Raw genomic sequence first — 15,705 nt, 5'->3', positions numbered from 1 at the left:
GTAGCGCTATGCTGGAAGTTAGGAAGCATATAAGCTGACTATAACCGCATTTATTCAATCCACAATCGGACTAAGATTGAGATTGGAAGGATAGTAATTTATATAATAATAAATATGCAAAGAGAATAAAGAAAACAGTCGTGAATGAGAGGCTTACTTGAGTTGAAGTGGAATATTATAGCTGTGCAGGAAGTTTCCACCAAACACCAGAGTGTCGACAGGTGTGAAGACGGCATGAATCCAACCAGTTGGGATAAACAATGTTTGTCCATCTCGAATTACAGATTTGTAACAATTGTCCACCTGATCACCAAAAAAGGTTTCACTCTGGTTTGATGAAGAGATCCAGTTTTCATACAAAGTCATATTGGCTGGGGTAGGCCTAATAAGATAAAACACCTTCTCACCCTGGTAGAAGTAGAAATGAAAAATAAAAATAAATTAAACAATATCATGCTTTATTAGAGGCAAATATTCATTATCATATGTATATAGGAGGACATCAACACCACCTTACAAGATAGATATATACATGCAACTGGGAAGAGGAGCAGTTTCGTTTTACGGTAAATCAACCACAGCAGGTCACTTTATGCCAGATATGATTTATGTGTATGCATAGTTTGTACAATCAAAGTGATTAGTTTGTCGGAAGAAAATTTAGGTCAGTAATAGTTTTAATTAATTGTTGTCAAACCAATTTCTGTTAGTTTTTGTTTTACGTTTCTTGCAAGCATATTATATCAAGGTTGTAGTTTGTCATTATGCATTTGATTTCTTCATAGTTAGGTTTTATACCTCTGCAGTTCCATTGTATTATGTTTTGTTCTTTTCATTACCATGTGACCAATGTTTTAGTGTCAGATCTTGTGTTTTTGAGAATCTTCTGTTCTATGAGATTTGTTTGTGGTGTTTAAAGGAAGTTCTTCCAATTTCATTTTTTTCTAGCGTTCTATACCTGTTGCTTAATTCAAGCGTTACGTTTATAGTTTTTTTTTTTTTTCTTGTTTATGTCTGGATTCGGATCATTGACATGGCTTGTTATGACATTCAGATTTGGGTGAAGGACTATTTATATTGGAATTTGTCTTTGTATATTTGTGTGATTTTCGTACAGCAAGATTGTTTTTTCTTTTTTTTTTAGGTTCTCTTGGTCTTGATTTCGGAGAGATTTGGGTATTTTGTGTTGATTTTTCTTGCTGCAAGTTTTATGATGGTGTTAATTGTTGCTCTTGTTGTGTAGGTAGGGCTTTGGGGTAGAGATTGTTTAAACTTGAGTGGAGGTCAGTAGTTCTTTTACAAAAGTTAGGAGTTCGTTTGAATTCATATTTGCTAGTTTTCTTATGAGAAGATCACATTTATAACATTCAGAATTGGAAGTAGTTTGCAGTGCATTTGAGTAAAAGCTAGCTGGATAGGAAATCTCAACAATTTTTCAGGCTTCTAGGAAGGAGATGCTCTGGGTGTGTTAACTCTTTCGTTAACTCTTTCTTTCATGCTCCACAGAATCTTGAGTCAGCTGAATGTTTGCCTTGGCAGTTTACACATTTCAATTGTTGGCAGGTGGCTTCCTAGTGGTCAGATACATCCTTTCCAGAATTTTTACATATTTTCCTTGTTACACCAGTTCTCATTCCCTGACACAAACAGTCATGTTCCCAACCCGCCTCACAGATAGTGACCACCAGCAAGCTTCACTTCTAGATATGTTCCTTACCACAATACCTGAAGATTGTGTAACTAATGCTCACAGTCCACTAGAAACACAGACCACCTAGTGGTATCAGTAGACACCGTACTCAAATCCCAACACCAAGGTGAAGAGCCATTGCTCAAAACAATAAGGTACTATAACAGGGCTGACTGGGAAGCCATCAGAGAATATATCAGAGATGCTCCATAGACCAATATCTTCTCACTTCCTACTGAACAGTGTGCCAATCAGACAACTGAATGGTGCAAAGTGGGCATTGAAGCACATGTCTCCGCACAGAAGTATTATAGCAAGCTACAGGATGTACATTGTTCGTAGATATTCATCAATTTACCATTTTACTTATAAAAATAATTAAGGAAATGTGAGTAACCAATGAAAAAAAGAAGCTGAAATTGATATAAATTCCCCAACCTAGGGGCCATCGCTCCCTATGTGGGTATGCATGCATGTGTGAAGAGGACAGCACAAAAAAAAAAAAATTATTTTCCTAAACAACTCCAAATAATTTCAACTAATAAAGTCAAAATTAAGAGAAAGATACTGAGTGTGTGTGAACGTGTGAAGGGAGAAACAGAAAGTTGTTCTTTGGTGAAACAAAAGTCTTAACTTCTTACTCCTTTTAGGAATTTCTTGAAGTCTTAGCTTTCACAGAAGAATTAACATTTTCATTTATAGAGAAAAATCAGCCTTTTCTTGTACAAAAAAACAAAACAAAAGAAAACAGTTTGGATTTTAGTAAAAAAAAAAAGTTAAAATGGTCACATTTGAATATTGAAGATATTATAAATGTAAACATTTTTTTTCTTCAGAATTTTAAACCTGTGTCACAAGGGATAAAAGCAACAAAGTAATAATACAAAGGGAAAATGTCTGTATGTCTTGCTAAAACTTGAAAAAATACTCAATAAATCTCTATAAAATTGGTATTTTTTAAATTGATGTAAACCCAGAAAAATATCTAAAATTTAGAAAACTATATCCTTTAAAAATCTTATTCAAATATTTCAATAAAAATCAAACTTAGAATTTGCATATATTAATGATTTAAGTGAAAATTTTCACTAAAAAGCAAAGAACTCACATTCCTGTCATATTGATTTTAATACCTGTTTTACATGCTGGCATGTGTTGGATGGTTTTCTTTTAGAAATTGATTTGACCAAGACTATTTATCGCTCTTTCTCTTAAATCCATCCTTATTACCTATTCACCTGTTTTCCTTGAATTTCCCTTGTGAACTGAACCTGCTACCTCAACTGCTGTACATCTACTAACTCAAGAACTCTTATTCCATTCATTCAGCAACAAAGTTTCCTATTCTGCACACATTATCAGAACAAAAGCAAAGGCAAAACAAAAAAAACTAAAGCATTCTTCAAATCAAATAGTGAATGAAGGAAAGTAGTAACAGAGGCGGAGGAGGCGGAGGAGATACTGTGTTACTTACGCGAAGCACATGATACCACACGGAGGTTCCACCAAAATCAATATGGAAGTCAGTGAAGCTGTCTTGTACACCCATCAGACAGTACTTCTGTACCTCTGGCCGTGAGTAGGTGCAGTCATCAGGTAACTGATCTGGCCACAGATTGTTCACCCAACTTACTTGCCGCACAATCTGGGGTGGCACTACTAAATCCGATAATCTAAAAAGAAAACAGAAAATTATGAGGACCAGAATGCAAGAGAATCTTGTCAAAATATATAAAGATGATGCTGCTTGTTAAGATACCGTAAACATCATTTTTTAAAAAATATGTCGTTTTAAGCAAAAACAATACTACAGACTTAATTGTCATGCCGAAAATAGTAATATATCCAAAAATGATGAAAATTCATCAAGTAGAAAGTTATTTATATGTAGAAGTAACTGTTATGGAAAATTAGGTAAAATTGCATTTTTCTTAGATGTTATAAACTTGACAATAGAGTTCACACACAAGGGACATAACTCTGAATGCAAAATTTAGATTACACCGATATTTGTAGCCTATAACGGTAGACTTCTTTTTACTAAAAACACAATAGCAGTTGTTCTACTCAATGAATTTTCGTAATCTTTGAATATATTACTATTTTTGACATGCTAATTAAATAATATTGTTTTTGCTTTAACTGAAACATTTAAAAAAAAAAAAAAAAAAAAAAAAAAAAAAAGAGATAAAAAAAATCAATCTGTTAACTATCTTAACAAGCATCAACATGATTTCCATCTTAAATTTATCCGTCTATCCTAGACATAACAGAATGGAGTTGGATTTAAAATTCATGAAATTAGCATTTGATTAAATTTATTAATCTTTTCGTGATCATCTTATCAATGTAAACCCCCCCCCCGACTTTTTAACCCATGGCACAACACATAAAGGTGTTAAGTATTAATCAGTTATGTGACAGTCATCAAAAGATTGAAGGTTCAATCCTAACTATGAGCGATACTAACTAAGAATAAAATGCAAAAAATTAATTAACACTTTTACATAGACATGGCTGAACAATTTACTTGAGTGGATTGAATAAAGACTTCAGCTTGAAATTCTGTATAAATTCCAAGTTTGACAAAGATTTTCAAGTTCGGCAATATGGCCAAAACGTGAGAATAACACCCAAGATGAGAACAATAGTTCAAATTTATATAATAATATGTTAAGACATTTTATGCCCATATATGCGGTATAACCTTTGACACACATTTAAAAAAAAAAAAAAAAGAAAAAAAAATCATTTGATAATTGGTGATTACTCTGATGTCAGTAAAGTAAACTAACTTTATCTATTTTAAAATGAATTGTTAGAAAAATGAGAACAATTTACTCAAAGGGATTAAATAGAGGATTCAGTTTGTCTTACTCTGAAATCTATACAGAATTTCAATGATTCGCTTGAAGGTTGAAGGCTACATTGAAACATTGTGAAAATAATCAAGATGAGAATAACCAAATAACCAATGAATAATATAAAAATAACCATACAAACAACCAAAATGTGAATAATAATGAAATAACCAATACATTAATGCAAATACAAAAAAATAACCATACAAATAACCAAGATGGGAATAATAGTTAGAATACTCCAAATTAATCATTTTTGCATACAGAATATTTATTCAAATTTTCAGAAAAAAAAAAAAAAATATCAGAACATCTTTATTATATGTTAACCAGTTTGATCAGGACAAAATTTTTACTCCATCTAGAATAATAGACCCATGATGCAAAGAATAAAAATACTAAATAATGATCAATTTCAAGTGGCAATCTTTCGGAGGTTGAAGTTCAATCATAAGTATGGGCGAATTACTTGAGATCTCTACCCAGTTATGGCCGACAGAATGAGAAAAAGATTAAATAAAAGCTTTTGTTCAAAATTATGTACACATTCTCAGAGTTTAGCAAAACACATGTGAAGGACAGAGGTTACATTGACCGAAATGCTGTTTGAATAACATCAGAGATGAGAACACTAATCCAGACGATCCAAATTATCAATCTTCATCTTAAAAATCATTCTTTGCATTTTCATCTTACCAGCTTCAAAAGACATCCTTTTATTATAAAGTATTCCAGAGTTTTTATAACACCACCAGAATTTAAAAAACAAAAAACAAAACAATGTCAATTTTTGTGGTTACTGTCAACTTTTTTGTGACCTTTGATATAGATATTCCAAAAATTAAATCAGTTCCAAGTTAGTTCATGACCGATATTTTGACCAAGTTGGTGATGATTGGCCAAGCGATGTGGACACTAAGCTGTATACAAACATTAACAAACTTGACTGAAAATATTGCCTCCTTGACAGAAATTAAAAATAGGAATTTACCATAAATAATAAATTTAATCAGTTTCTAAAATTTCCCATGCAAAAAAAAAAAAAAAAAAAGAAAAAAAAAAAGTGCAATTTTGCTTTTAGCTACATAAAATAACAGCTCATTCATTATTCTCCCATACTAAAAACAAAAATAAAGAAAATACATACTTGTGACAAAACAAAAATATCATATTCCAAAATTCACATAAATTGATCAAGTAATTTTATTTTTATAAAGCAAATCATTTTTAAGTGATTAATAGGAAGTAATAGGCATTACAACATAATCTAGTAAGTTTAGTTATCTCTCTCTGTTTCACGAGATATTTTTCAAAATAGCAAATGAGACAGCCACTTCTCAGATACGCATAAAATTTGATTTTCTTACTTAAAAATAAAACTACTTAACTGATTTACATAATTTTTGGCATATAATTGCTTTGTTCCATCACTGGTATGTACACCATAAAGATTTTTCTGTATTTTTATTTTTTAATATAGGGAAAATTCTGGACAAGCACCACAAATATCAATAGTCTTATTTGCATTAAATAAGCTTTTATTTTTTTTAAATTGTTTTAATCAGACTTGAGAGATTTCTTACTTGGTGTTTGAAAATTCTAGACTTATAACATTAAATATTTTGTCTCGATTAGGACTATTATAATATTCAGTCCATTCTCTCATTAACATCTTGTAGTCTTCTTGTCTGGCCACGTCGATCACATCAATCTCCCGCATTGAACCTGAAAAAAGAATTCAAATTAGTTAATAATTTAGCAATAGATTTTAGGAAAATAAAAAAATTCAACAAACTTTAAAACAATGAGGAAAAAATATATATATATATATATATATATATATATATATATATATATATATATATATATTATGCAACAAAAGTTGAAGTTGATTGAAAACCTTTTTATTTTTTGGTACTAGAGAGCCCCCAAAGATGCCCACTCTGCATATTTATTTTACTTTTGGCCACACCCAAATATTGTTTCTATTTTGGAGGACACCATCCATCCCTATATTTCATCCAGATTTTTTTTGTTCATGCTCCCACCACCATTTAAAGACTGACTTGCTTGTTTTCAACTGAAATGGAAAACAGTGGGTGGTTTGATACTTAGCAAAGTGATCTTTAAAGTGGGCTGAAATCTATAGAGTGAATATGGTATTTTGGTGAAAGAATCTAGCTTTTTTGTTGTTAAAAAGAATAACACAATTTCCCTAAATCAAGTTAAATGGGAATTGTAACTATTTTTATTTGACTAAATAAATTGGCTAAAAAAGGATTTACTATTGTTGGGTACATCAGCTAGTGTTTATTTGGTTGTAAAATATTTGTTGTGAGAAATTAACACAAGTAATAAACAGGATGTATTGTAGACAAGGAGTTAGCAAAGTTCGGGTAACTGGCCCTACAATTAAATTTGCCCTGTGTGGGAAACAAGTTTAGTAGAAGGGAATCAGACAAGGATTTGAAAATGTGAAGTTCTAAAAGTCTGCAGGGGAAAATAACGACAAATAACACTTTACCCGAAACTCCATCTTTCAAACAGCTTGCCCTAATATTCACAGGCAACATGAATCAGAACAAATACATTGGGGACATTGCCAAGGTTGCTGCAAAGGTGGGTTCCCTCTACAGTGCTAGAAAATTACTTGCATAACAGAGCGTCCTATATCTTTACAAAACTACAATTCGGCCAGATATGGAATATTGTTATCACATCTAGTCCCTCACTCTTAGATAGGGTCCAAAAGTCTCAACTCTAATAGGTCCCGTACTATTGACCAAGTTCTAACCTCTGTCCCATCACCGCAATGTCACATACCTGTCTCACAAGTACTTAAATAGAACGTGCTCTGATGAATTTTTAGCATTTGTGCCCCCTCGACATGCATACTCCCAACTAACCTGACAAACAGTAAAATCTCATCTCTTCACTGTTGAGGTCTAAAGCCTTCTATTTTCTCCCCTTGAACTGCTAGACTGGAATTCTCTCCCTTTCCTGCTTCCCTGACTGTACTAACCTGCTGAAGTTTAACTGTAATGTAAACAAACACTTCCCTGCTCAACTCCGCACAGTTCCTTGTTACACAAAATCTCAAATAGTAGGCCTTTATGTTACAAATGGCAATATGATTTGTTTCAAGTGAAAAAGAGTTATCAAAATAGAAAAAATTAAAAACCCAAAAGCAAGCAGATGTATTGTTTGAGATATCTTGACAAGAATTAGGATTAACAAAGCCATGAACTTCTAGTTAAGTATCTCTTTTTTATCTTTTGCTTTTTGTGCGCACTCTCTTTTTCCCAAAATAAACATAACTGAATAAAGTTTGGTTATAGTCAGCTAATGTACTTCCTAACTTCCGGCATAGTGCTACTGGAAGCAGTGACAAGGCAAATTAGTTCCTTTGCTTTTTTTCTCCATGTGCATGTACTATTTTTTCTTTTTATTATGTTTTTCCAATTGTTCACTTTTTATATTTAATAATGATTGGAAAGTTGTTTTGGTTTTATTTTTAATTAAGAATCATTGAAATTAGTTTAATTCTTTTTTAAAGAATAATTGAAAACACTTTTTAAAATCCTTTTAAAGTATTTTGGGAATATGTATTGAATATGTTTTTTTTTTAATGATATTTGAAATTGTTATTTTGATTTCAATGATTTTATTTTTATACTTTCATATACGTTTTAGACATTCATATACTTATATAAATTCAAATAAAAAAAAAAATTTTAATTTTAAAAAAAAGCTTTAATCTCATAAACATATTTCTTATAAAATTTCAAATAAAAACTTTTTTTTTTCTTAAATTTTGTTATTAAAAATGCAAATAAAGACCAATTACGTTATTTTCATCTTTTTATAATTTTGTGAATTTTTATCGCATATTTTTCAATAATATCCTTTTCTTGTATTTTATTTCAATAAATTGCTTCACAATAGAAATAGTAAAAAAACAATAAAAGTGAAGGAACTGATCAGCTTTGTTAGCGCTATGCCGGAAGTTAGGAAGTATGCTAGCTGACTATAAGCAAAAGTTTCAATTCTTCCATTAGAATGTGTCAGGTTAATTAATAATGGTTAATTAATGCAAAAAGAATTCTACCTACTTTGATTACCGTTACAAGATTGTCCGCTATAAGGTAGGATCACTAGAAAGAGTAGGCAACCAATGAAAACTATGGTAATTCCAAAAAGACAATACGTACCAACCATGTTTTCTATGTCTTGAATGGAAAAATCAGGAGGTGGCACAGCAAGGTTAAGACCATCTTTTTTCCCCACCAAGATAGGAACATCAAATCCATTCTCTTCGAGAAAGGATTGTGTGAGATCATCACCATTCACCCGCAATATAGGGATTTCATCTGCACTGTAAAATAATAAAAACAAAACCATTGATGAAATGCAACAAAAATAAACCAATGGCAACAATAGAAAGTCGATTTAGAAAAATTGTTTGATTCCAGCAAAAAAAAACAAAGTTATTTTGCATTCATTTTATCCTGTGGATGGAAACATTTCTTTTAGCAGAAGAATTAAATAAAAGAATTACCTGGGGAAATTTCTGTTTTTCAATTCTTTGATGAATGTTACAGTTCCAGTCTGGACTGCCTATAAAAAAATTAAATTAAAAAAATGAGTAGGTAAGAAAGAAAGAAAAAACATTAAACTTTAATACTAATGACATCCTTATTGTGTATATACCAGTTCTGGGACAGGTATTCATACGTAAATGTTTGGTTGGCTAGCTGTCAGGCAAGAATTCAGAAAAAAAAAATCACAAAACACGAAGCACAGTGAAACACAAAGATGTATCAAAGAAGGTTTATTTTAGAAGAGGTGAATAGGAGATAAATGCGTTATTGTTGAAATAAGGAGATATGATGTAATACATGTTGACATAAAATGGGAAATAGTCCTTTTAATATATATATATATATATATATATATATATAAACAGAGTTTGGTCGTTTTGTTTTACAACATATCAACACTTTTCAGGTTATTTAATTCTGAAAAAAAAAAAAAATATTGGTGCATGTTTAGAATTATACTTATTAAAAAAGAAACTGCAGAAAAATCCTTATGGTGTACATACTCGTAATGAAATGATGTTATACGCCAAAAATCACATAAATTGATCAAGTAGTTTTTTTTGTTTTTTTTTAAATGAAATTTTATGATTTTTAGCGATTAAGTATTTTTGGGCAGCCATTGATAATCTTATGAAGAAATAGATAAATCTCATTAGTCAAATAGACTTGTCCACCCTTGAATTTTAATGCAAATTAAAAACAAAAATATGACATACCTCCTGACCCATCCACCTAGTTATAAAATTTGATTTTCTTAAAAAAAAACATTTTTTTTTTAAATCTTGCTCCATTTATATCATTTTGGGAATAAGATATTTTCATTCTTTGATGAGCATGTACATCATAAAGATTTTTCTGTATTTTTTTTTTTAAATCAAGTGTAATTCTAAATAAAAAATTTTATGCCAGAAATTCTTTATATTTTCAAATATTCATTCATAGTGTTTTTTTTCTTTTACAAGGTGGTCACCACTTACCAAGGCCTGGAAGCCACTCAAGGATAAGGGTTATTGCAGGTACAGTATGTTAGTGTTGAGATTTAATAAAATGTCTACTTAAGGGGGCAGGGTTCATCAGGAATTTGTTTACGTTGGACTTAAAGACATCTAGGTTGTAGTCAGGTGGGAAGCAGGCAGACAGAACAGAGTTCCACAGGCTTGCAGTTCTAAGAAAGAAGCTTTGTTCATGGAATCTACATTTTGATTTAGGCACAGATAAAGAGTGGGGAAAATTTTTGACAGTGGTTTCAGCTAGACGGGTGTTTTTCGTGAAAGATTGGCGAGGGGGGACAAGAGATTATAGCTCAGACGAGCACCTGCCATGGAAATAATGATAAAACAAAGATAGGCTCGCAACGTCTCTTCTGTGGGAGAGAGGTTGCAAGGACGAAAAAAGGGCATCCCCCACTAAGCCACGAAGTCTATTTTGTACTCTGTCAAGGCAGGATAGGCTGTTTTTAGCAGCTCCTGTCCAGATATAGCAGCAATATTCCATCCTTGGACATACTTGGCTTTTATATAGATAGAGAATTGCATCAGTAGTGAGATATCTTCTGGAGCGGTACAAGGATCCCACCATCTTCCAGTGACCTTGGCAACAAACTTGATGTACGTGTTCCATTTCAGATCGGGAGTAAAGGTCAAGCCCAGAAGCTTGTCAAAACATGGGGCTTCTCCTAGACGAGAGCCATCCATTTCAATTTATGCCAGATGGGGAGCATTGATGATGTAAAGATAGGAGTTTGGTTTTAGATGCATTAAAGGTAACCAGCCACGTCTTCCCCCACTGTACCACACGCTCAAGATCAGAGGAGAGAGAATCAGAGAGAACGTTGTCATTTACAGCTTTTGATGTGTTGCCGTAGATGGTCGTGTCATCAGCATAGATGTCAACGAATGATTTAAGTATGTGTTTAGGGAGATCATTGATGTAGATCAGGAAGAGAGTTGGGCCGAGGATGGACCCCTGAGGGACTCCAGCATTAATACTGAGGACCCCTGATTTTTGTCCATCGACCACTACTCTTATGAGCCTATCAGATTGATTGTTTTATAGAGGAAAATCATTTTTGTTGACTTTGTAGAACATGATTGAGTTTTAGAAAGGGAAAGGAAAAACATAAAACAATAACATCAATGTTTGGTGCATTTTAGGTCACAAAGCCATTATTTTCAGACAGGCCGCTCTGGTAGCACCAGAAGAGAGAGATGATGTAATGCCTTTACTTCACTTGGAGATATATCAACATCCCATTGGTCCTCATGTTAACTCTGCATTAGTAGGCACAAAAAATGATTTTGTTTCATGTTTACAAGTAAGTCTGAATTTTTCCTGAGAGGTTTACATTTTCAAATCTTTTTCTTCAACTGACTATTATTAAAAATCCTTTAAAAGTGTCGCATATGATTTGACTCAGGAATTAGGATAATTTACAATATAGCCATTTATTTTTCTCTATTGTTTTATGATATCTTTTTTTTTTTGGTTTCCACCTTTGATTCAAATAGGGGAATGAGTGCAAACCCTACATCCAATAATTTGTTGTTTCTCATCTTAAGTGAAGAAAGAGAAGTGTAAAGAAAAGTGAGAAGTGTGCTGTGGTCTCTGTTCATTCACATATGGCTTCCTTTTCTCTGAGTAGTTGGAGCAAGAGAAAGACTATATAATCTCAATCTTAACAATAAATAAGATTCATTTTTACACTATGCTATATTGTTTCATATTTGGATTATTTTTTTTTTCTTTTTTTGTTTCTTAATGCATGGTTTGGTCTTTCTGAAATGGATATTGAATCAGATTCATATAGGATCTTCACATGCTTTTCACCAGAATCGTAGAAGAAAATACGGAAGTGAGAGTAATAGGAAATACTACTCCAACAATTTAGAAATAGTTTTGCACAAACTAAACACATCATTTAATAAACCTTGTGCCTAACTAATAAAACAAATTTTTTTTTGTTATAATGAGTCACTGCTTATCAAGGCCCAAAGGCCACTCAAGGATAAGAATAAATGCTACATGGATGGTCAGATAAGCACCTTGAAGACTGGAGATAATTGAATTTGATTATTCAAAAAAAACAAAAATTTGTTAACATTGGATTTGAAAACGTCTATGTTGTAGTCAGGTAGGAAGCATCCCCATGGCATTGTGTTCCACAGATAGGTAGTTCTTGGAAAGAAACTCTATTCATGCAAGTTTGTTTAGCTGCAGATGAAACTTTCACACCTTCTATAGACAAAGTTTCTTTCATCTTTGAACAAAATCCAAATGTTTCCCAACCAAACATAGCATGATTATCTTCAAGTCTAATGCAAACAAATACTTATCAAGCCACCCTAATGGTCTGCTCATTCCATTCATGGTTTCCAATCTTTTCATCATGGTACTCGTCGTTCAACCAACCAGCCTTTTAATCCTTATACTCGAGTTGTCCCTAAACCTTGATAAGGAAAATATATATGTATGTACATAAGGAAAATGTAGGCAAAATTTAATGGTACTTACTTTTGAAGAGTCTGTCTCTGAGTAATCATGACGATGCCAATTACGTCTCTTTTTCACTTAAATAGAAAATACAAATTGCTTTAGCAATAGCCAATAAGAAATATTTAAAAAAAGCCAGAGAAAAGTTGACATTTAATGAAATATACTGCATTATAATATATGTAATAACGTGATCATATTTATAAAATAAAAAAAAAAATAAAAATGGAGATCTACAAACTCTTTATGAAAAAAAAATGCTTTAAACTTGTTTCAGAATTGTTTACAAGAATTTTAAATTCTAATACAATGAATTTGTAAGAAGGATATAACACTTTTCTGTAAATAAATTGAGTAGTAATATAACTTTTCTGGTAATGTCTAGAGATTGAGTCGAAGAAACAAAATGGATGCCTGATTTTGAATTTTATGTAAAAAAATAAACCAAGTGAAACTGAAACAAAATATGAAACTAGGACTTGTACCTGTAATTTTAATATTCCACAATAAAATATGGCTCTTAAAATGCACCAAACATATAGTTCGTTCAAACTCCTTGGCTTAACGTTCAAGGGAACATGAGTTGGAACAGATACATCGAGGGCATTGCCAAGGCTGCTACAAAGGTGGGCTCTCTCTACCATGCTAAAAAGCTACTAACGCCCGAAAGTATCCTGTACCTCTACAAAGCCACCATCCACCCATGTATAGAGTATTGTTGTCACATTTGGGCTGGTGCATCTGCTACTAGTCTCTCACTTCTGGACAGGGTTCAGAATAGAGTCGCCATCTACTAGGTCCTGAACTGTCAACTAGGTTTTAGCCTCTCTCCCACCGATGAAATGTTGCATCCCTCTGCCTGTTTTACAAGTATTTTAATGGTGGATGCTCTGACGAACTACAAGCCCTTGTACCCCCTGTGACGTAAATACCCCCCGACAAACCCAACAGCCAGCAAAATCCCACCTCTACACAGTAGGGATCCCCAGATGCCAGAAAGCCTTCTACTTTAATAGTTTCTTTCCCAGAACTGTTAAACTTTGAAATTCCCTTCCGGGTTCCTGCTTCCCAGACTGTACTGACATACAGAAGTCCAAGTGTAAACAGCCATCTTGCTGCTCAACTCCCTACATAGTATCTCTACAATCATGTTCCAGATAGTAGCTCCCTACATGAAGTGGCACCGTGCCTTGTTTGGGGTGAAAATGCAAAAAAAAATGTTGATGTTTTTGACAATGATTTCATACAGACTGAAGAAATAATAACATTACAACTTATCACAAAGTTGGCTGACAATTTCGTATAGATTCAATGGATTGATAAGTATTGGTTAATAGCCAATTGTTGGAAGTGCGAAATCTGTAATTTATCATGCTCAAAATTATTTTTTTTTCAGAATATCTTCAGACTTTGAATTAAATTTTTTTAAATATCTGAAAGAATTACATTTTCAAAACAAAGTAGTTCTCTAAATAATTACACAACACTTTTCTTCGTTTCATTGTTTATCGTTAACAATTCGGTTTTTCATTTTTGTTTCAGTTTCACTCAGTTTTGTTTTTACAGAAAACTCGAAATCAGGTGGCCATCTTGTTTCTTTCGCACAATCTTCAGACTTTACCAATTTTATTTATTGTTTGGCATTTTGAAATAATAAAAACACATTAGAAATCGTCTGTCATCAGAATAACCAGTTTGTATCTCAAAATCTCAAAATATGTAGCGTCAGAGAATTTTGTCAATCGTAACCTTTTAAATATGTTGTTTAGAACGAGAATTAAGTTCTTTAGTTCATTTTAGGACAAAAAAAAACAAAAACAACAAAAAAAAAAACAGTTTCCTCTTAATTGTTTGGATATGATGAGAGAGTTGATCCTATAAGGATAAATCTTTCAATTGTTGAGGGCGGCATAAAAAATTGGGTTGTTATGGTATTTTTGTGTGTTTTTCATGCAGGATATTCTATTTTGTGCAGGAAAGACACAACCAAAAATTAGATTGTTCCTATTTACAATGTCTTCCCACGGGACAGAGTTAGACACCAGGGTCATTTTTTAATGTGGAAAAATTAGATTGTTACTAAATGCCCTAAAAGCCAAATACATGCACCTGAAGCTCTCAACAACCACCAGTCTGGTAGTCTCGGATAGTGCGGTAATCAAATTTGTTCAGAACTTTAAACTATCTAGGAGGATTCACGTCTGCTATCATGAATGAGGCAAAACTCAAATTTTCAAGGCACCAGTTGAATCCATCCTGTTTTATGCATCTGACTCCTGAACACTAAATGTTGCTCGATCAAAGAACTTTGATGGATAATATAGTTGTCTACAACATATTATGATGAAGCCATGTATGTTCTGTCTAACACAGAATAGATTTCTTAGCATTTATCTCCCTTTGCTCGCCTTTTTTTCTAAGGAGTTTCCTTCAGACTTATCACCGGTAGAGGCTTCCAGTGCTCATCCATGATCTATTTAGCTGCCTTCCTCAAGGCTATAATAGTATATTTTTTTTTCCTATTAAGGATCTTGATATTTTTTAAGCATCACTGGTAAGAATTGTTGCCTATCTTTTCTATAAAGGTAGAATTGAATAATGCTAGTATTATTTTTTAGTCTTACTTTTTACTCACATGCGAAATGTCCATTTAACCTCTTGTAACTTGGCTGTTACATAGCATAATTTTTGTTTTCCTTTCTAGCAGTATTTTTTTTTTATGCTCAAAATTTTTCTATTCTGTAAGTTTATCAAGTCTATGACTCTCTTTTAAGTTTTTGAACTCCTTATCTTCGCTTTGTCTTCATTTTCTATTTACGCATTTCTGAAATAATTTTCATTCCTTTTCAGTTTTACCTTTGTTGATCACCAATAAACCTGTGTTTAAAATATACACACACATGTGCATGAAATATACATATCCCAGAGATAGTATAATGTAACCAACAAAATGCTGTATGGTTAGTAATTGTCTGTATTTTTGAGATGAGGTGTTTTTATCGATTGAGATTTTCGGACTGACTTCCTCATCTTGGTTGTTATAGTCACAACGTTTCGGCCGTTT

General features: G+C 32.5%; 1 protein-coding gene across 2 annotated transcripts in view; it reads right to left on the bottom strand.

Annotated features, from left to right (window-relative positions):
• Window positions 1-15,705, bottom strand: part of LOC145243417 (uncharacterized) — a 136,680-nt gene that overhangs the window by 81,802 nt on the left and 39,173 nt on the right. For both annotated transcript variants that reach the window (XM_080106279.1, XM_080106280.1), the window contains exons 3-8: window positions 12,663-12,718; window positions 9,110-9,168; window positions 8,763-8,926; window positions 6,135-6,276; window positions 3,165-3,363; window positions 158-408 (exon numbers count right to left, since the gene is read on the bottom strand). In XM_080106279.1, the coding sequence (XP_079962405.1) occupies window positions 158-408; window positions 3,165-3,363; window positions 6,135-6,276; window positions 8,763-8,926; window positions 9,110-9,168; window positions 12,663-12,718 (871 nt within the window). The remainder of the gene's footprint in view (window positions 1-157; window positions 409-3,164; window positions 3,364-6,134; window positions 6,277-8,762; window positions 8,927-9,109; window positions 9,169-12,662; window positions 12,719-15,705) is intronic.

This window comes from Euprymna scolopes, chromosome 22 (genome assembly GCF_053919585.1).
Source record: "Euprymna scolopes isolate OS-2025 chromosome 22, ASM5391958v1, whole genome shotgun sequence".
Lineage (NCBI taxonomy): Eukaryota > Metazoa > Mollusca > Cephalopoda > Sepiida > Sepiolidae > Euprymna > Euprymna scolopes.
The sequence above is the reverse complement of the archived record's forward strand: the minus strand, read 5'-3'. Positions and strand labels throughout refer to the sequence as shown.